Source organism: Mycteria americana, chromosome 16 (assembly GCF_035582795.1).
Source record: "Mycteria americana isolate JAX WOST 10 ecotype Jacksonville Zoo and Gardens chromosome 16, USCA_MyAme_1.0, whole genome shotgun sequence".
Lineage (NCBI taxonomy): Eukaryota > Metazoa > Chordata > Aves > Ciconiiformes > Ciconiidae > Mycteria > Mycteria americana.
In genome coordinates, this window is record NC_134380.1 from 532,107 (window position 1) to 554,007 (window position 21,901).

The 21,901-nt window shown below is 40.8% G+C and overlaps 1 protein-coding gene across 1 annotated transcript; it reads right to left on the reverse strand.

Moving 5' to 3' along the window:
- Positions 1 to 1,064: 1,064 nt before the first annotated feature.
- LOC142417861 (myosin-1B) lies at positions 1,065 to 21,112 on the reverse strand. Its single transcript, XM_075518968.1, has 38 exons — positions 20,909 to 21,112; positions 20,672 to 20,815; positions 20,179 to 20,335; positions 19,560 to 19,587; positions 19,344 to 19,461; positions 19,172 to 19,264; positions 18,995 to 19,058; positions 18,814 to 18,912; positions 18,605 to 18,708; positions 18,385 to 18,523; positions 16,439 to 16,557; positions 16,190 to 16,339; positions 15,368 to 15,538; positions 14,388 to 14,697; positions 13,677 to 13,750; positions 13,289 to 13,376; positions 13,085 to 13,202; positions 12,156 to 12,279; positions 11,943 to 12,079; positions 10,962 to 11,217; positions 9,174 to 9,416; positions 8,892 to 9,068; positions 8,664 to 8,809; positions 8,486 to 8,576; positions 8,008 to 8,397; positions 7,238 to 7,364; positions 6,228 to 6,346; positions 5,711 to 5,907; positions 5,108 to 5,291; positions 4,856 to 5,021; positions 4,560 to 4,684; positions 4,051 to 4,359; positions 3,746 to 3,949; positions 2,697 to 2,822; positions 2,429 to 2,599; positions 2,238 to 2,342; positions 1,879 to 1,974; positions 1,065 to 1,217 (listed from the first exon to the last, which is right to left on the reverse strand). The coding sequence occupies exons 1-38, from the start codon at positions 21,110 to 21,112 to the stop codon at positions 1,065 to 1,067; spliced, it is 5,826 nt and encodes a 1,941-aa protein (XP_075375083.1).
- Positions 21,113 to 21,901: the final 789 nt, after the last annotated feature.

Here is a 21,901-nt window from a genome sequence, read left to right on the forward strand (position 1 = left end):
AGATTATTTTTTATTCCTGAAGGCATAGCACTGCCAGGAATGGTTGATTTGGCTTCTCCAATTATCTTATTTCCAAGGGGAATATGACACAATCCTGAGAAGGCCTCGGTCATTCAAATCCCTTCAGACTGTGGAAGGGCAAGTGCTCTAAGTATTAGATTATAACAGAGGAAGTGACACCTATTTCTCCTTGTTTTCATAGAGGTGACCATGGATTCTCTGATGTATGCTGATATCTACAAAGAATGAAAACCCACATTTTGAGTGTGGCCAACCTAGGCAAAGTTATCTGGATTACCCTGGAGACTACATAGGAGCTAAGTGGCTGCCTGACCAGCTTAGAAGATTCAGGGCACTTTTAGGAACAGAATACAGACAATGAATGACTATATGAGGTAGCTGGTTGTGCTGCCCTTGGAACATTAGTTTGCACATCACTTTCATGAATGGAAGTTAAAAGTAGATCTCATTTTAGGTTTAAATGTCCTCTAAAATATGTTTTAAAGTGGCTTGAAGGACTGAAGTTTAACCTGAAAAAAGATCTTCTTGCAAATAAGACACATGATTTAATAGAATAATCAATGATTAGACCGGACTACCAGAAGATGCAATAAATTCTTATTCTTTGGACAGAACCTTTGAGTTAAAATCTATCGTATTCCTAAAGCAGAAGTTATAAGGGATAATTACATTCTGTTGCAAAGAAATAATGATTTTCTCCCTTAAGGAAGTCTTAGATGAATTCCATGGTGAGAATGAAGCAGGATGTCTGATTAGACCACTTTAACAGTGGCTGAAACACTTTCAATTAAAAATCTTGCTTCAGATATTTTCAATGAATTTAAATAAGTAAGGAAAAATGTAAACCTTATAAGAATTCGGGATAATGATTAAAATACAACAGTGAACTTCTCATTATTTCCATGGGAAAATCTCTACAATTTTTATTATCTAGGCATTAATTATCTAGAGATTGATGAAGGACTAAGCAGTGATTACAAAATCAAAGTGATAGACTTTCACATTTTGTGCAATTCTCTTTCACTTTGCACCACTGGAGGCATTTACTCTTCACTTTCTGCTTTCTTGCTAATTTCACGGCTCTTCACCCGGAGCTTGTTGACCTGTGACTCTGCAATGTCAGCCCGCTCCTCGGCTTCCTCCAGCTCATGCTGGATCTTGCGGAACTTGGAGAGGTTGACATTGGACAGCTCCTCCTGGGGATAGGAAGAGAGATAAAATAGGTTTTAAAATGTTTGATAATGTTCCTACTGTAACACTGCACTGGACATGCTGTGGTATTTTGCCTTTACATAATGAAAAAAAAAAAAAGACTGTGGGTTAGTATGTAATTCTCTCTAATACTTCTAGAGGGAATCCAAAGAAATAGTTTAAATGTTAAATGTTTAGATGGTTAATAAGATATACCAGGAATCCTCTCTGGATATGAAGTGGTAATGCACTTTGGAATTTTTGAATAATTATATATAATTACAGTTATTTCCATTAAATAATTTTCCATTTATTTACTGCTATAAAATAATGTATTACAATTGTTGAAGGTAATTTTTTTTCTGCTAGGCAGAAATATGAAATAAAGAAAGTGAAAGGAAGTAGAGACCTCCTCCCACAATGTTGACCTGAGCCTTTGCTGGTCTTCCCAGTGATGCAATAATGTTCACAGAAAATGTATTCTACACCCCTCTAGACCCCTGAGCTGTTCAGCCAGAACAGCTGTTCAGCTGTTCATTCCTGAGTGCACAGTGAGAAAAAGACAAAAAAATTAAGGGTTCAAACAGAGCTACACAGGGGAAAACACCAACACAGAATTCCACTTCCACCTGTATGGAGACTGACCCTGCACACAGCAATACTTACAGCCTCCTCAGCTTGTCTCTTGTAGGATTTCACCTTCATTTGAAGCTTGTCCACCAGATCCTGCAGCCTGAGAACATTCTTCCTGTCTTCTTCAGACTAAAGAGAAGGACAAGAAAGAGAAGCACCTCTTTGCCCCTCCTCTTTAAATGCCCTCTACATGAAATGGAGAGTAACATTCCTTATAGACCATTGCTGTTCAGGAAGACAGAGGTGATAAGCTGGATATTCCTAACATGACCAGAAAGATAATTTCTTCTCCTTTTCAATTGTGTGATTCAGGACAGAAAGAAATCCCCAAGGCCTACATTTTGGCTTCCTGCAAGAAGGGTGTGTCAATCCAAGAAGGCCTCCTGCCTTACCTGGTAGGTCAGCTCCTTCACCCTCCTCTCGTACTTGCGCACACCCTTCACGGCTTCAGCGCTGCGCTTCTGCTCAGCATCAACCTCCCCTTCCAGCTCCCGCACCTGCAATGAGAAGCCCATCGTTGGAGCTTCCCTGGTATCTCTCCAAGGGATGTGCTCACTCATGCACAAATACCAGCCCTACGCACTCTGGCCTCCAGCTTCTGGATTTGCTTCTTGCCTCCCTTCAGTGCCAACTGCTCAGCTTCATCCAGACGGTGCTGCAGGTCCTTCACCGTCTGGTCCAGGTTCTTCTTCATCCTCTCCAGGTGGGCGCTGGTGTCCTGCTCCTTCTTCAGCTCTTCTGCCATCATGGCTGCCTGAGGAGAGCAAAGGGTCAAAGCCATTTTGAGGCTGGAGACAGTTTTGCGGGGAGAATACATCCACCATCAGCAATGAAAGGAGCCCCCAACTCACATCTGTGATGGCCTTCTTGGCCTTCTCTTCAGCATTGCGGGCTTCCTGGACTGTGTCTTCCATTTCACCCTGAATTTGGGCAATGTCTGTTTCCAGCTTCTTCTTGGTATTGATCAAGGTGGTGTTCTGTTGAGCAGCATCAGAGGTTTGTTTTTGTTAGCTCATTATTTGCAATCAAGAACATTACAGGATTTTGAATAATTTCAGACATAATTATGTGAAAAATCGATACCAGAGATTTTTCTGTAAAATTTCTTATCACTGGGGAACAATGCTTCTTTTTTATTCAACAATTCATTTTATTAATTTGAAAAAGAGTATTTAGAAATATAATCTGAGCCACAGCTCATCCACCAAAGCTGACACAGGAAAGTAATAAAAATAGAGTGAGGGAAGTCAGTGAAATGTCTTCTCTTCAATATAATTTGGGAAGAGTAATCCACTCTCATCAACTGAAAAGACAAAAATTTGTAAAGTAGATAGGATGGATTCCTTCCTTAATCTTATCAGCATTTGAAACCAGACACTTTCCATAGATTTCAGCATTTGACTGCTGGATGACTGCTATGACATGTAGCTCATGTCATAGTCTGCTTGACATGGGCTACATCAGAGCCAGGACTTCATCCCCACTTTCTTGCTAGAGTGGACAAACACATTTTTGAAGGAATATGAGGATTCCCTGTTGCTACATTTCAACTGAGCAAGGAATGAATGTTGCTGTAGTCTCAGAGTTTCAGTCCCTGACTGCTCAGATGGCAGACCATTTGGCATGTGTGACTAAAAAATCTGGTCCTTGTGACTAAGTGTCTTTCCTCTGGAGATTAAGTTAGGATACAAAGAAGGTAGAAGCATGGGTTTCATCAAATGCAACCTGGGAACATAGCCAATGTACACACTTTTCCGGCAAAGATCTCTTATTATCATGAGGATTACTTCAGAAAAGATAACTCTTGTCTTTGAAGTTGAGCCTCCAATGGTGACTGGAATAAAGCATACAAGTGTTCTCCTACTTACCAAGAGTGCCATTTCTCACCAAGCGACCTCACCTGGGTATGGAGGAGCTGCACACGCTCACTTGCATCCATCAGTTCCTGCTCAGCCACCTTTCTACACCTCTCCGTTTGTTCTAGTGCTGCCCGTAGCTCCTCAATTTCAGCCTGCAACAAGTTTGCTCTGCGCTCTACCATGGCCACCTGCTCCTTCAGGTCCTCCTGTGTCCTGAGAGCATCATCCAAATGTATCTGGGTATCCTATGGAGCCATTGAAAGAAATTATAAGCAGATTCAGAGCTGTTTGGCACTGAAAATATCAGCTAAGACATTTCTCTGTAAGGAACTTTTGTTCAATGGACCTTGAGCACTCCCTGTGTGTTTCTCAGGTTCTTTTGTGCCTCTGCAGCCTGGTGGTTTGCATGGCTCAGCTGGATCTCCATTTCATTCAGGTCTCCCTCCATCTTCTTCTTCAGCCGCAGGGCTTCATTCCTGCTCCTGATCTCAGCATCCAGGGTGCTCTGCATGGACTCCACGATTCTGAGGTGGTTTCTCTTCATCTGGTCAATCTCCTCATCTTTCTCTGCTACTTTCCTGTCAATCTCAGACTTCACCTGATTGAGCTCAAGCTGGAGGCGCAGGATCTTCCCCTCTTCGTGTTCCAGGGAGGCCTGGACAAGAATAAATTAGAATACTTTTTATGTGACAAATGTTGAACCTGAAGCTCTGAGTAAAAAGGAGGGCATGTTCAGACAATATCTCTACACTTCTCTACAAACACTCTTTTCCTCTTGTGTCTGGGAAGGACTTCACAGCACTTATAATGAGATAGAGATCCAAGACATGTGAGAGAGCAATAAATGCTGTGTACCTCAGCTTCCTCCAGTGAGGCTTGGAGTTCGGATTTCTCCTGTTCAATCTGCTTCTTGACTTTCTCCAGCTCATGAATCACCTTTCCTCCCTCAGCAATCTGCTCCGTGAGGTCGGAAATCTCCTCTGTGGGAACAAAGACCAATGGCATGGTCAGGCACAGAGCAGAATGGGAAGGGCCCTGCCACAACAAGGTAAAAGGCACCTTTGCTGACCTGCAGGCACAGACCCATGTGGAATGCTCAGTAGACAAGCTTGTGAGAAAGCCCTGCCAGGAGCAGAGGGCCAGGGACTTACGCTGCAAGTTCTTGTTCTCACGCTTCAGTGTTTCCAGGTGGTCCAAGGACTCCTCATAGGCATTCTTCATCTTAAACAGCTCCGTGCTGAGAGAGCGAGACTCCTTCTGGGAGGCTTCCAGCTCAGTCTGCGTTTCCTCATACTTCTGCTTCCATTCTGCCAGGATCTGAAGAGAAACAGGGCGTGAGCATGGACATGGCAATCAAGAGGGGATGCTCTGCCCAGGAAACCCAAAGCTGGAGCCCAAAAGACCTTGTCAAAGTTCTTCTGCTTCTTATCCAGAGCAGCGCAGGCAGCATTTGATCGCTCCACGTCAATCATCAGGTCCTCCACTTCATTCTGCAGCCTCTGCTTTGTCTTTTCCAGGGAGGCACATTTGGCATTGACGGCTTCGACGTGTTCCTCTGCATCCTGCAGGCGCTGGGCCAGCTTCTTCCTGGAAGGTGGTAAGCACAGGTCCAGGCGAGGAAGCAAATGGGAGCCTGTGTTGTGCAGCCAGTATGTTTTTCACAAGAGCACGCTTAGCCACTTGGTAGTGTGGGATCCCCATTTAGACAGAGGTGTAGGAGCTCTCCCAGCCAGCCACTGTATTTCTATGTCTGAATCCTGGGCTACAGCAATTCACTCTCTGCTATTTACTCTGCTGTTCACACTAGGATCTCTCTGCTATTCTGCATCTGAAGAGCTTTGCTGCTTCTGCTTTTCCCGAATGCATACCTGCTCTTGGTTATACATTCTCTCTTCCTGGCACCCCACCCCAAAGCAGAACATTGACTTCTTCCTGACAATATCATAGTGGTGTCCTCCAATTTCCATTCTTAGCCTCTGCCAGCCTTCCCCGCATTCCTCACATACTTGGCCTCCTCCAGCTCCTCCGTGCGCTGAATAGCGTCCGTCTCGTATTTGGTTCTCCACTGGGCCACTTCGCTGTTGGCCTTGGACAGGGCACGCTGCAGCTCCCCCTTGGCTTCCTGCTCCTCCTCATATTGTTCCCGGAGCAAGTCACAGTCATGGCGAGCAGACTGCAAGGCGTGGGCCAGGGCGTTCTTGGCCTAGGGGAAAAATAGTAGTGCAACAATGAATGGAAATATCCTGGGAAATCTGACTGAAGTGTTGATGGACACTGGATTATTCTGCTGTGAGTGATGGCAAGCAACCGAATGAGAAAGGAAGATCTGGGAATCTGCAAAAGAATTAATGGATAGACTGCAGGGAAGGGGGAGCAAAGCTAATATAGGAAGACTTGTACTGAATTACCTAAGATTTTTTTCTCCCTCTCCTCTTGTTGATTCTGTAATTTCATTTGTATTTGAAGCTCCTCTTAGACAGGAGGAATGCAATGGATAACACAGAATATGGAAAGCCTTCTCACCTTTATCTCTTCCTCTAGGTGCCTCTTGAGTTCCTCAATCTGTTGGGTGAATGCCTGCTTGCCTCTTGACAGCTGAGAAATCAGAGCATCCTTCTCCTCCACCTGGCGTGAATATTCACCTGGGAGAGTTCAGATGAGTAAAAGAACCTTTTTATGACTTATTTAAAAGTGTTAACCTTGATAATTAAACACACATAAAAATACTTTGAGTTAAAACTTTATTTCTCTCATGGAATCCTAATAACTGATAGCTATCCATATCTCTGAGTATGCCAAAGTATTTATGTTAGAGGCAAGAAGTGAGATACATTGTGCCCCCTTGTCCAATATCTGACTAATCTTACTGTATGTTTGCACTAAGTCCAGTGGTCACTTCAAGCCTTGAGCTTACAGAATGAGTACTATATGGTGTATGTGCTCAGGTATATCACTGTCTTCTCCTCGATGTCTCCTGTGAAGCAGAAGGATGAAGTCTAGGTTATGAGATAGATGAATTCTTCTTTGAAACTCCAGTCATAGAATCATAGAACAGTCCATGTTGGAAGGCACCTTGAAAGTTCATCCAGTCCAACCTTTCATGGGAAAGGAAGCCTAGATGAGATTATCTAGCACCCTGTCCGGTTGTGTCTTGAAAACCTCCAGTGATGGGGACTCTACCAGACCCCTGGGGAGGTTGTTCCAGTGATTGGTTGTTCCAGTCCCTTAAACACATTATTGGTCCTGCTCCAGGATGTCTGTATCTCTCTGGTACTGGGGAGCCTAGCACTGGACACAGCACTCCAGGTGTGGCCTCATCTGTGCTGAGTAAGGGGAAGGATCACCCTCTGTTAACCTGCTGGCAACATTTCTAATGCAGCTGAGGATTCTGTTGGCCTTCTTTGCCACAAGAACACATTTCTGGCTCACATTCAACTTAGTTTCCACCAAGACCCCCAGGACTTTTTGACTCTTTTTTTTTAAAACCCCAGGTCATATACAGTGTTCTCTTAAAAAACACACAAATGTCTTACCAGATTCTGTTTGTAGCCGAGCTCTATGAGCACTAATGTCATTAATCGTGCGCTGTTGTTCCTCCTCCTTTGTCTTAATCTCACTGAGTTGATCTTCTAGGGAGCGACACGTCTTCTCCAGGTTTGCCTATTTGCATGAAGAACAGAATGAAAGATGATTGGTGGTTCAACACATAACTACTGAGAATCTGAAGCCTTATGAAGGGCAAAAAAAAGAAGCCAATGATTTAGAAGTAAAGTCAAAATGTCTCAGTTAATTGATATATCTTTCTATGAAATTTGCATCCCTAATTCCAACATTTGTATAATTTATTAATGTACAGTCAATTTTTTCAACAGATAAAAAAGACGACGGGACACTGTAACGTGAGGAATTATTTTATATTTCTGTTTGGCTCTTAGTGGTTATGTCATTGAAGCATTTAAGGGAGGAAAAGAAAAATAGGAATAAAAAGGAAAGGGTAGGGTAGGAGGAATTTCTATTTAAGAAGAAACTAAAAAACTGGTAAGGTCTGTGTCTTTCAATTCACTGTCATAATATTCTGAACCAATGAAACCCTGTAGTTCCTTAGGTTAGGTGCTTCAGGTGAAGCTTTTTAGCTCTCACCCAAAGGATACAATATATCATTACATTAATACTGAAATATATAAACTCAAATTCAAGTTGTAAAGTGCAACTGTTTATTGTAAAGTATGACTAACTTAAATTTCTATGTTAAAATAGAAATACTTGATTATGTTTGAATTACTAGAAAGAAATATTTCAGTACCTTGGCTTTGGAGACTGACTCCATGTTACTGGCCAAGTCGTCAATCTCCATCTTCAGCTCACTCTTCTCCTTCTCCAGCTTCTGCTTCACTCGTTGCAGGTTGTCAATCTGCTCCCCAAGCTCGGCTGTGCTGTCTGCGTGCTTCTTCCGCAGGGCGGCAGCCGTGGCTTCGTGCTGCAGCGTGGCCTCTTCAAGGTCACGACGCATCTTCTGGAATTCTGCCTCACGCTTCTTGTTCATATCAATCTGAGCTGCGGTAGCCCCTCCTGCTTCTTCTAGGCGCTCGCTGATCTCCTCTAGCTCCCTTGACAGGTCAGCCCGATGCTTCTCTGCTTTTGCCCGAGAGGTTCGCTCTGCCTCAATTTCCTCCTCCAGTTCCTCAATACGAGCCTGCGGAACATTAGGGACCCTTCACACCCATGCCCTCCTCCTACCTCATGTCTTTCTGAAGGGCAGAAGAGAAGGAAGAGAGACTTGCCTGCAGCTCCTTGATCTTCTTCTGTAATTGCATGCCCAGGGCTTGCTCATCCTCGATTTTGCTCTGGATTTGGCTGATTTCAAAGTCTTTCCTTTGCACAAAGCAAACGGTGTTAGAGTGCAAAGAAAAAAGACAAGTACACCAGCCCGGCACTCAGGTGCCCTACAGCCACACTTACTTCTTCAGTTTCTCATCCAGCTGCTGCTTATCGTTTTCCAAATCCATTATGGATTCCTGGTTCAGCTTCAGGTCTCCTTCAAGTTTCCGCTTAGCTCTCTCAAGGTCCATGCGCAGTTTCTTCTCTTGCTCCAGGGACCCTTCCAGCTAAAAAGAACAAGACTAGCAATGCTCTACCAACCAGGTCTAACTCCATACCTGCCCTGTTCTTCTGGACAACCATGCTTACATCGTCCACTTGCTGCTCCAGCTTGGTTTTAGCTTTGGTCAGAGTATTGACTTTGTCCTCTTCTACCTGCAGGTCATCCAGTGTCTGCTGATGGGCCTCTTGGAGGGCTTTCTTCTCTTTTGTCAACTTGGCGATGGTCTCGTCCAGGGCTGCCATCTCCTCTGTGAGGTTTTTCACCTTTGAGAAGAAGGGAGCAAGTGTAAATAAAGGAAATAGATACAGAAGTCCTGTAACAGCACAGTGCTCTTTTCTGGAGCTCAGGTGACAGGTTCTGCCTTATACCTTGTTTTCTGTGGCATGTTTTTCCTTCTCCACTTTGGCCAGCGTTAACTCAAGGTCATCAATATCTTTCTTCAGCTCTGAACATTCGTCCTCTAGTTTTCTCTTCTTGGCTGTCAGCTCAGCATTCATCTCTTCTTCATCTTCAGCCCTTTCAGTCAGCTCCTTAATTTTGGCTTCCAGCTGGATTTTAGTTTTGATGAGCTGGTCACATCTTTCCTCAGCATCAGCCAAACCGTCAGCTTCCTACATGATTCATTTAAATAAAATAGTTTTCAAATAATTATTTTTTCTTACTGATTTTCAAACAAGGAATTATTATTTTCAAAGCAGCTTTACAATGTCCTTTGTAGTTAAAACTCATTATTGTAAAAATATCTATTTGTTTTGGACTGCCTCCAGCCCAGAAAATAAAGGAATATATTATCACACTATAAATATAGGCTCTTAGCATTTTTTTTTTAAAACTCTTTAACTCCTCATGCAACTCCAACATTAACTTGAAGATAGAGCCTGAAATCAGATATGGCAGTATCTCCTTTGTATCTTTTAATCATTTTACTTATGTTGCATTTGACTGGACTGGAAACTGGCATAGAGTTCTACTGAAGAGAACTATGATGCAGATTTTTTAGCATACAGTGTTTAAAACCTGAATGCTAAAATCTCCAACATTCAGCTGAGAAAATCTTGTTACAACACTCCCAAAAAGATTTACTAAGCATGAATTTAATTTTTAGTTTTGGCAAAATTTTGTGTTAAGATCACTGTTTCAAAGGCAGTAGTTGAATCAGGCATGTTTCTAGCCCTTGTGGTCAAAAACAACAGTTTGGAAGGGAGACTGGTATTTACCAAGGCAGTATCACTTACCTGAATTTACATGAATTCTAAGATGCAAATTACTAAGAAGTAATCTTTATTTTCTACATACTGCTTGTTCTTTTCTTCTTTGTTCTAGTGAAGAGCAATGATACCATGCAGGCAGAAGACTTTTTATAGCTCAGCAAGACAATCATGTAGATTTAGATATCTGCCATGATATCAAGATGCAGTCCATTCCACCAAAAAAAATTACATTTTTGGATGAATTGTATAATCTAAAAGGATGAATTTCTCATTGCTGAAGATGAAGAGAACCTGAGGCTGCTAGCTCAGTTGTAGACTTTTAGACTGTAGACATTAAAATGGGTCAGATGAATCCTAATCCTTCCTGGTAAAGACAGTTTTAAGGGGATTATTGTTGCTACCTTTTTATTTCCAGGGAAAAAAGGGAGGACTTCACTTTCATCACTGTTTTTCTTGAGGAGACAGGGACCATAAATGCTAGAGAAATGCCTGACACTCTCAGCCCCTCCTACTCCACCTGAATCCACTTACGATTCTCCAAATAAAAGGTGTTAATAGGATCTGCAGACTACCTTCATTGATCAGATGATAACATATCAAAATTATAAAGTATATAAAGTTTTATAAAGACATGATAATTGCTGCTGCAAGTTGCCATGTATGATTTAAAATGTCATACTGTAAACTGTAGTATTTATTAACTGGAAATTGATTACTTCTCTCTTGATTTAAAAGTGTAAGGAACCAGCTGCAATAATTCATTGCAAATTTATTAATATCTGTCGGTTTCAGCTTAGCTTTTCTATGTGGTTTTCCTTCCTATTTTATAAAATATGTGTATGTTTTTAAAATAAATACTGTTTTGGAATAATGTGCCTTTTACTGAGACATTTGGGATCATGTTACACAGGACATTACAAAGCCAAAAACATTAGCAATACTCACAGCCTGCACTTGGAGCTGCAGATCGTTTTTCTCCTGCAACAAAGAAACCATTTTCTCCTCCAGCTCCTTCCTCTTTGCCTCAGACTTTGCAAGCTCTTCCTTGGTTTTCTCAAACTCTCCCTTCATGTTGGCCATCTCCTTCTCAGATTCTGCACTCTTCAGCAAGGGCTTGATCTTGAAGAACAGCTTCATCCAGGGCCAGTGCTTGACGTTCATGAATGCACGAATGTTGTACTGGATGCAGAAGATGGACTCTCTGAAAGGTAATTAGAAGTACATTATGTTATTTATTTTTAAATTTATAACACATATTTAATTGTATATATTGATATGTGTAACATGAAGTTCTACACATAATATTTTATAGTTTTATATATCTGTGTGTATACAAAATATTTATTATATTTTATTAAATATACATCTATTAATAATATTTTGTATATTTAATATATCTATAAAACATATCTCTCTGAGGAAAAGCTCCCTAGTGTGATGTAGATTGTCCATCTATATGGACAGTTTTGAAGTCCAGATGTTTGGCTCACTTTGATGGCCAAAGAAAAGGAACACCTCCAGAAGTTGGCTTGGTCCCTTTCATGAAACTTATCCAAGGGAAGAAGATACTTCTCTTGTGCTAGAGGTACGTGTTTGTCACCTTTGATTATAATGGTGACCTAACATAATTAGCTTAGACTAGATACCTGGTTTCTGGATGTACGTATAATGTAGCCATTTACTGAATTTAGCAAAAATTAGTACAGAGGGTAATATAAGTTAAAAACAATATTTTTTTTCCTAAATCGGGATTTTATACTGCTTCATCTACTGCCAGGGTATACTCCCAAATACATCCATATTGGTAAACTGTATTAATGAGAAATAAATGAGATTTGGTGAGAAGCAGCTTATTTTCAGTTTTGTTCATGTCATTGGTAACTGATGAGGATTGGTCCAGCAGGCCAAATAAATATAAGTATCTACCTCCTCTCCATCATTTTCTTGAACTCCACTCTCATCAGGTAACCCCTGCACATGGCTTGTGTGCGGGTGATGAGCTGTGCGAGCTTGTCATCTCTCATCTCCTCCAGGAGTCCCAGCAGCCCAGCTTTGAAGAACACCTTGAGAAAGATAATGTTGCAGTATGTAATTGTCAGGTATTGCAAGCACAGTACATCAGCCAAGCAGCATTTGTACCTTGGTGTGACCGAATTTGTACTGGGTGTGGTCCACATCGATGGATCCAAGGAGCTTCTCAGAAGCCTTCTTGCTGTCAATGAACTGTCCCTCTGGGATGGCACTTGCATTAAGCACCTTGTACCTATGGGAGGAAGTAGAATATGAAGAAGGTCAGATTTCTGAAAGCTCAATCAAACCTGTACCAACTGATACCATTGTTAAGATTCTCTGAAGGGGGGATCAAGAGTGGAAGAGAGGTGAATAAGTCTGAACTCTGTTCTGTTGTTTAGAAATCACATTTTCATGGGTAAATATGTTTTTAGGAAAAACCCTGCACTTTCCTTAGTCCAGAAACTCTTGACACAGAATGGGTACTGATTTCCATGGCTGACATATTTCACATGCCTTGTTATCTAATGCCTTTTCTCCAAACGAGAACTTTATGTGCAAGAACAAAATATGTGGAGAGGAGAAGCAATTCTTCATCAAAAATAGTGGCAGTACATACTATCTGAGTATTTCTATATCATATCTGAGTATGATATAGAAGAAGCAAGATCTTTTTATTTGATTTGGTTTTCCAACAAGTTACTCTAGAATATCTTGTAGTTTCTTTATTCACATTTCTGTGCTGATGGCTGAAAGTCATCTTGCTTTGCTACCCAGAAGTTAACTAAGTCTGAGCTAGTCAGCTTCATGTCTGGATAGTTAATTAAAAAGTGCTTTATTCCATACCAGAATATGAATCAAGGACAGTAATAAATAATTGTCCTTTGAAAATGCCTGTTTAGCTATAGAAAGAAACTGGATTACTAACTTGGACAATTGACTTTTGTATGCCTAAAGGAGGTACAATGAACCCCTTCCATAACTCCGACAGTAGTTAAAACAATTAGGAAATGCAAATTATTCAGCGCTGGTGGAGGGTGGATGACATGGAATCTGACCTCTGTTTAAAGTCTGCATAGAGTATTCTGCTGGGGAATCCTTTCCTGCAAATTCTAATCCCTTCCAGCACGCCGTTACACCGCAGCTGATGCAGCACCAGCTCATGTTCCATGGCACCTAATAAATGACATAATGAATTGGTACTTCATTGTACTGTACAGAGGAGAATAGATTTATCACATCTTTGAACTTTAACAACTTACCAGGTGTTTTTGTTTCATTAGGAATAAGGCAGCGCACAAAATGGGGATGTGTGCTTCGCAGATTGCTCATCAGCTTGTTTAAGTTTTCCTTAAGAGCAAGAGCAAAGACTTCGGTTTAAAAATGTCACTTACAGAATCTCAATACTAGATGGAGTAAAAACACTGCAATAAACCTATGATCAATATTTATTGTACAGAACTTTTGGGCAGTTCTGAAAGAATACTTCCAAGGATTCAATGAGAATCCTTCGTTATTAACAAGCACGTGCCTTTATCCTTTCTGAACATAAAGATTTTGTATATTAGATCAATCTAAAGCTTTTCTGAACTGAATTTTCTATATTTTTTTCACAATGCAGTAAAATTTATAATGATTATTCTACAGTACCCGGAAAAGAGCCGAGACAGTCTGGAAAGAAGAACCCTTCTTCTTGCCGCCCTTCTTGCCACCACCACCACTCTCTAAACAATAATATTTTTTTAAAAAAGAAATGAACAACAAAAGCACACAGTTAGAATCTGAATAACGTTGTGTGTTCATCTTAAAAAAATAGAAAATTTAATAATATGATCAAAATTTGCAAAAGCATATGGTATTTAAAGTTACAATGGGAGATTTGATTTTTTCAGATGATAGCAGAATGAAATCTAATGACTTCAAGCTGAAGTTAACCAAATGCAAACAGGAAATAAAATGTAACATTTTGCATAGTAAGATATTTAAGGAATTAAATAAATCGCTAGTGAATACACCAAATAGAGTCTTTATGTATCTCTACCTCTAAGGGTATGCATAAATTTAGCAGCATATTGATACATTTGATTGTATTCCCTGAAGTATTTGGGAATGCCCCATGTTGCAGAAATCTGGTTTGTCAGCTAGCCTGTGTTAATGTTGTAGTATAGCTGTCTGGTCTTACAACCTACAGATCTATTAAGGTCTCTAGGGAAATGTATCCTTTATTAGTCTCAGTGACTGAGTTCCAAAAAGTAGGTGAGGTTTTGGGTTTTCAATTTTTGGAATGTAAATATTATTGCAAAATATTATTGCCAGTTTTTTTTCTGTAAATTGTAGTAGAACTGATTTCAAAGAAATCACCTGCTTCCGCCCCACCAACAGAGGCAAAGAGTAGGGCCAGTGTCTTCAGGGATGATTTCTGGTACAGCCCCACAACAGTTTCATTCAGGGGGTCCTTGTTCTTCTCAAGCCAGCCAGAGATGTTGTAGTCCACTGTGCCAGCATAGTGCACCAGGGAGAAGTGGGCCTCAGCCTTGCCTTTGCCAGGTTTAGGCTTCTGGAAGTTGTTGGACTTGCCCAGATGTTGGTCATAGAGCTTGTTCTTGAAAGAGGTGTCAGTTGCCTTGGGGAACATGCACTCCTCTTCCAGGATGGAGAAGATGCCCATGGGCTGGAAGAAATAGCAACACATGAAGAAAGAAAGTGTGGAGGCAAGAAGCAGAGAGAATGTATATGAGAGGAATGGAAGATAAAAAAGTTATACAAAAAAACCCTCCTCAGAATGTGTAATCTTATGATTTTCCAGAAAGAGCATTTTGTTAATGGATATGCCATCAGTTATATGAAAACAAGCTCACCCATAAGTTTCAGGGTTGTGATGTAATAGAGATCTAGCATGTAAATTCACTAAGTGCATGTTAGTTGAAGATGGAAAGCAAAATGAATGAAATTAGTAGCATTCAGATGTAAGGAAGAGTTTATACTTCCTAAATGCTTTTTCTTGGAAACAAGATAGAATTTTTTTTTAAACAAATTAAAATAGAAGTTACCCAGTGTTTTTACTCACTCAGCATGCATTAAAAAAATACACACATTTGAGTATGAACTCCAGAATGGTGACTAGGACTGAAAATTTTGCCCCATGTAAATCATATGTAGTAGGTGACAGAATCCCACAGGCAGTGAAGTAACAGACAAATGAAAATGTGTATTAAATGCTTGAAGCCCAGAAAAAGTCATGTTATGTGAATGCCACACATTAGAGTGGTCTAATTTGAGCATAGAAGATTCCTTTTACATTTTACACCTGGCAAACTATTAAATGTGTAGGGCCCAAGAACCTTCTCAATGAGCTCAATGCAGGCAGCCAGGTCCATCCCAAAGTCAATGAACTCCCATTCGATTCCTTCCTTCTTGTACTCCTCCTGCTCCAGCACAAACATGTGGTGGTTGAAGAACTGTTGCAGTTTCTCATTGGTAAAGTTGATGCACAGCTGCTCCAGGCTGTTGAACTGCAGAATGCAAAGAGATTTATTTACTTGTGAAGTTCAGTTCCAGGAACGCTTTCCATCTTCCAATAGGTTTTATTTTCAACCCATTAAGGTCTCCATGATCAGGATCCTGAATTTCTAGTCATGGGACTGGACAGGTGACTGGCATATTCCGTCCTCTAATATATCTACCCTTTCAGGCCCTGGCACTGTCTCAACATATTTCTGAGCTCTGAAAAGAGTTGCAAAGCTTAGTCCAAGTCCAGCTTTTCATCTGCTTCAATTAATCTACACTACCAGTCTATTCCCAAGCATTCAGAGGGAATCTGGCTTCAGCATTAACAAAATCTTCCTTCAAGATGGCATATTTTTTACTTCCTCAAAATCTGTCTCTGCTGTTACCTATCAGTTTTTCAACATATTCATATCAGTTTTCAATGCAATTTTTACTTCTGCATGCAACAACAGACATCTATAAAAACCTGCAGCCCTTGTGGGATAATACATACTATGAGAACCAGAAGAGTGCCATTCCTACAGGAATGTCAGGATTATCCAATAAATAAAAACAATCCATAATTTTAAAAAAAAAAAAACAAAACCCAAAACCCAAAACTGTCCCAGTTTCTTAATGTCCCTTCCAGGAAACTTGTATGAAGATCCTCCTCTTACATCAAAGATCTCGAAGCCAGCAATGTCCAGGACACCAATGAAGTACTGTCTGGGCTGCTTCGTATCCAGCTGTTGGTTGATGCGAACAACCATCCACAAGAACATCTTCTCAAAGACAGCCTTTGCCAGGGCACCCACTGCATTGTATACCTAAAGAAAAGTAAAAGAAAAATTATGTTACAGGGTAAAAGAGGATGTTCAAAGTTTTTAATTCATGTCATTTGTTTTCTATCATCACTTGTTTCTTACCTGCTGCACAGTTTGACCCTTGGTCACATATTCATTCCCAACCTTAACTCGGGGGTAGCACAAGGCTTTGAGCAGATCTGCTGAGTTCAGACCCATCAGGTAGGCAGCCTTGTCAGCAACTAAGGAAATAAGCATACAGCACGATCGAATATTAGCTCTCCAGTAGATGTATCTTGTAGTAATTCACAATCATTTCTTCAGAAGCCACATATACTTTGTCACGTACTTTAAAATATTGTAATTTTTCTTGATTTACTGATTTTTTTGCCATTTAATTTAGATTATTTGTAAATTAAAGATTCTTCCAAATGCCTTTACAATGAACATGCAAATTTTCAAACAAGTGACTAGACAAAAGGGCAAAGGGCCATGAAAATGGCAGGTGAAATAAGTCACAATTTCTGAATAAACAGAAAAGGAAACTGGTTGGTATTGAAAGTTACCAACTGAAAATTTCAGTTGGTACTGAAAATTTCAGTACGGAACACTGTACTGAAAATTGTAGTCAGTGAAACTCTTCTGTCATTAGAGAGAGGGAGATAGATTAGTGGAGTATTATGCCAAAAGTATGAATAGGATATCTCATACAACTTTCATAGTGAGACCACATTCTCCCTAAGGATAAATATCACACACATAGGTCTTTTCCAGCTCTCATTTTCTCTGACTCTAGACTTTTAAATACAAGCACTAGAGCACTGGATATACTCTGTCATCACTTTCCATTTTGCTGCCTGTCTCTTCTCACAGCGAAGATGATAGAGAGCACCAGTACTATTTATGGAGTCCTTTAATGTGAGAAGGCGAAGTCTCATGATACTATATATATATATACAGGTGCTAATTTTGAGCTGCTTCTATTGTATGTGTTATTTACAACTAAGTATTTATTGTACATTTATCACTAGAAAGAGTAAGGTATGAAACAAGAGCAAAATTGGAACTTATGTTTTATTTCACTTTTGGATAGTTATTTTTTAATAACTAAATAGTCATCTAATTCTATTATACTCTTCTATAACTCTTTTCTTTGGTTACATTTATGCAATGATTACAGCTCTTATTTCTAGCCTGTTCTACTATTACTATTCATCATTATCAGATTCATTGCTATTGTATTCCTTGCAGTCATTTTCATTTATATCTTAACTTGCCTAAAAAAACCCCAAACCACACATACTAAAAAATGACCATTAATAGTACATGTTTATAATATATGCAAATAACTGGTTTCATGGAAATACTTCCATGAACTTTTAAAGGAATGCACCTTTGAACAGTTCTAGGCAAAGCAAACATGATAAACGTATCTTAGATGTCTGTTTTTCAAACAGAAGTCCTGGAGACATGCTGAGACTCTACAGAAAATGTAGAACATAGGAGCCACAGCTGCAGTATTAACTGATGTTCCTTTTTAACCCCCCATGTAAAATGAAGTAGCACAATGCTCTCAGTTCAGGCATTGTGAGTTGTGTCCAGAATCTGGGCTTTGAAGCAGAGCAGCTTCAGGATTCTGGCTTCTTGTCACCTGGAAACAATACATGAGGAAGTGACTACAGCTGATGGTAAATGATAGTAGCTACCTGGGTACATAAACTTCAGTCAGGGAGCAGAGTGGCTCCTGGTTCTGTGCCAGGTCTGGGAAGCTGCTATTCAGTACAGCAGCAAAGCTTGCTTTTCTTCTGCCTGACTCCTACTGTCTCAGCCCATGGAAGCGTGCTTTAGGATTCACTGGACCTTATACTTTGCATAGTTCAAAATAGTCTGCATCTTCCACTGGGTTGTGTTCTTCCAGCAAAGTCCTCTGGTTAGGACACGCTTATATTCTACAATACTAGCATCTGGGGAAAAGCGCGGGCTGAGTCAATGATTCTGACCCTGAATTACTGCCTGTATTAGTGAGCATTCCGGTACATGCTGCATTCTGGTATATATTGTGCTAGTACCTTCTGTGCCGTCCGGTTCTGCCTGCTCCTCACGTTGCTTCTGCTTAAACTTCAGGTTGCCATAGTGCATGACAGCCCCCGTCAGCTTGTAAATGGCTGTCTTCTCATCAGGAGTGAAGCCCAGGATGTCAATGGCACTCTAACAAAAGAATTGTTAGAGTAAGTACCATGCCTGTTAAAGGTCAGACTCCACCTAAGAAAACTTCCATGCGTTACTTACATCCGTGGCCATCAGCTCTTCCTGGTCGTTAATGCTGGGAACCGTGATCTCACCTTGGCTCACATACTGATAGTCATAGGGGTTGGTGGTGATCAGTAACATCTCTGAAAAGAAGGACAAAACACATACAGATCAAATGTAATTGGCACGTAAAGGAATGAAATGTTGTTCTGTGACCTTTGTCTGGGGAAGTTAGTGATCTTTCCTACCAATTAGCTCTGGCTTCTTGTTGGACATGATCTGATAAAATATGTGGTAGCTTCTTTCTGCCTTGAGCTGGAAAGTGACTCTGGACTTCTCCAGCAGATCTAGCAAGGATGGTAGGTCAGAGTTAGCACGAGAAGTGAGGAAGGCTGGAAGGAAAGGGATCAGGCCAGGAGGGTCACTTACATGTTTCAATGTCAGCAGAAGCCAGTTTTCCCGTGGCCCCAAAGTGGATTCTGATGAATTTACCCTGAAAGAAGCAGAAAAGTCAATCGGGATCTATTTTACCAATCCTGACTGCGGGAATATTTGAGTCAGTGTGTTGATAAGAAAAAAGTAATTTTGTCCCAGGCAACAACTTACAAAGCGTGAGGAGTTGTCATTCCTCACTGTCTTGGCATTACCAAAAGCCTCCAGCAGTGGGTTGGCACTGATGATTTGATCCTCAAGTGTCCCCTAAAATAGAAATCTTATTGTCATGATATAGGTCATAAATAAATTTGATAGTTGCACGTTCCTACCCCTAGGACCTCACCTGCATTTTTCCTGCTGGCTGCTGCTCTTCCTTCTTCTTATCCCCACTAGCTGCAATTGTTGCAAAGTACTGGATGACACGCTTTGTGTTCACAGTCTTCCCGGCACCGGATTCTCCGCTGTCAAAGCAAAGAGAGAAGCAGAGAGCGTGTGGTCAGGCAGGAGGTTCCTTGGCACCGGGCAGCCCTGCAGGGACCCGAGCAGGGAGTGTACATACGTGATCAGGATCGACTGGTTTTCGCGATCTGTGAAAGATGCAAAATGAAAGATAGTGTTAGAAGTTGTCCTGAGTAACACTAAGCTGAATGAGAAGTAAAGCTGTGAATGGAAGCTGGGGCTTCTCCCAAGTCCAAGAATAGTAGTCCAAATAGTCCAAGACTACTCGATTACCTTCCAGGTCGCAACGGTAGATAGTAAAGCCAAAATGGATGCATACAGATGTCAGAGGCATGTGGTCCTCACACTAGCTGTGTACCCACTTGCCCTTCACACAGTTCTCATCAAGAAATCTAATCAAACTGCCTATCTGTATTCAAAATAAAGGATTGTAGGGAATAATAATTCTTTCTGTCCCATTAGTGGATAAAACTAACGAAGTCAAGTACTATTTCTGCAGTGGAAGAGTGTACAATTTCGTACAATAAAGCACAAATAATACACAGTGCTGAGTCCATGCATGCTTCTGGGTCAGTTTCCCTTGAAATTAATTCCTGCATAACGTGATCACGTTCTCAGTCATACGGCTCCGTGGTGTTTTTACCTGGCTTGTCACGTGCTCCACTGAGATCAGTGGGGCTTTTTGGTTTAGATTGCTGTGAGGGATGCCAAGCACTCACCAGTCAGCATGAACTGATAGGCATTGTCAGAGATGGAGAAGATGTGTGGAGGGGCCTCCTGGCGCTTCTTGCCTCGGTAGGCCAACACCACCTCCGGGTTGTACACCGGCAGCCACTTGTAGGGGTTGACAGTGACGCAGAAGAGACCCGAGTAAGTCTGTAAGAAAGGGGAACAGGATGCTGATTTTGGATAGCTGGGGAGAGTTGCAGGTAAGGCAGAGGTGAATGATGTGCTGGGGAGACCAGGGTAGTGAAAGAAAATAAAGTGGAGGAGTGACCTGTCAGAGAATGGGCGAGATATAGCATACGACAAGGAAAGGTAAAAGCAGGAAGGAAGAAGAGGGAGAGGATGTAGACAGCAAGAGGAAAACACATGCAAGGAAGAAAGAAGAAATAGAAAAATGAGGAAAAAAGTCAGGAAGCTCTTCAGAGAGATTGAAAGGTGTCTTCAGTTCCTCAAAAGCAGGAATCATCTCCTTCTGCTGATACTTACGTAGATCATCCAGGCTGCATAACGCTCTTTGAGGTTGTACAGCACAGCGGGTTCGTGGAGGTGGGTCATCATGGCCATGTCCTCGATTTTATCATACTTGGGAGGGTTCATGGAGAAGATTTGATCTTCCTTCACGGTAAGAGTCTACAAAAAAAAAAAGAAGGATACATATTTGCCATCTAAAAGTCCACAGCAGGATTGAATTTTATTCTCAAGCCTTGAATTTTTTTTACTCACTTCTCCACTTTCGGTCTTGACAGTGACCTTCCCTGATTCTTTGCTCTGGATTGTGCTTTTCACATAGGATTCCTTTGCATGTACCACAAAGACTGCAGTCTTGGCATCAAAAGGCTTGTTCTGGGCCTCGATCCTCTCCTTTTCTGACTTTCGGAGGTAGGGAGCTGCCGCCCCAAAGATGGCCATCTCAGAGTCTGATGACATGGCTGCTGTTTACTATGGGTAACGCAGCAAGTGTCTGTGAGGGTAGCAGATACATTACAATAGTGCATAGTGGATTAGATGGTGCTCTGCTGTATGTATCAACTGACTGAACTGACTCTCATTTTTCTGCTAATTCAGAGCTCTGTTCTATAATTTTCTTTCCTTTATTTCTGTTTTATGTAGTCAGATCTCTAGGCCTGCTGGATGACTGCATTTACAGAGGAATACTTTCTGTGGATTGGGTTTTTTTTTTATTTTTTGAATTAACAGGATAAACAGATCCATTCCAAGGTTCCAAACACTGCACTCACTTGATATTCCCAATTTTGGAATTGTGAAAACCCTCTCATGTCTTTTTTTGTTTAACACCTTTCAGACTATGAGATTTGTTTACAGTAAAACACTGCAAGACACTCAGTACACTGGATATGCAGAGAGCTAATATTATTAGCACTTCTCATTAAAGACATTCCCTTGGGATAAAATAGCCCAAGTTGTCAAATATTTAAATTATTCCACAGATCCATCTGCTAACAAACAAGCTGATATTCTCCACTTTGATCTTTTTCATAACAGAAACCAAGTAATCTTGCATTCACTACTATTTAAAAAAAAATTATCAGTAACACTGTTTATTATTGCCAAACAATTGTCTTGACTGAAAAGTTTCATGCAATTGTGAAGCTGGAATTTATGTATATTGTTCCAAAATTAATACTGTTCCAAATTTATCCTTTTTTTAAAGACTAATTTTATCTAGGTTCATCACCTACAATTTGGATTTTGAAT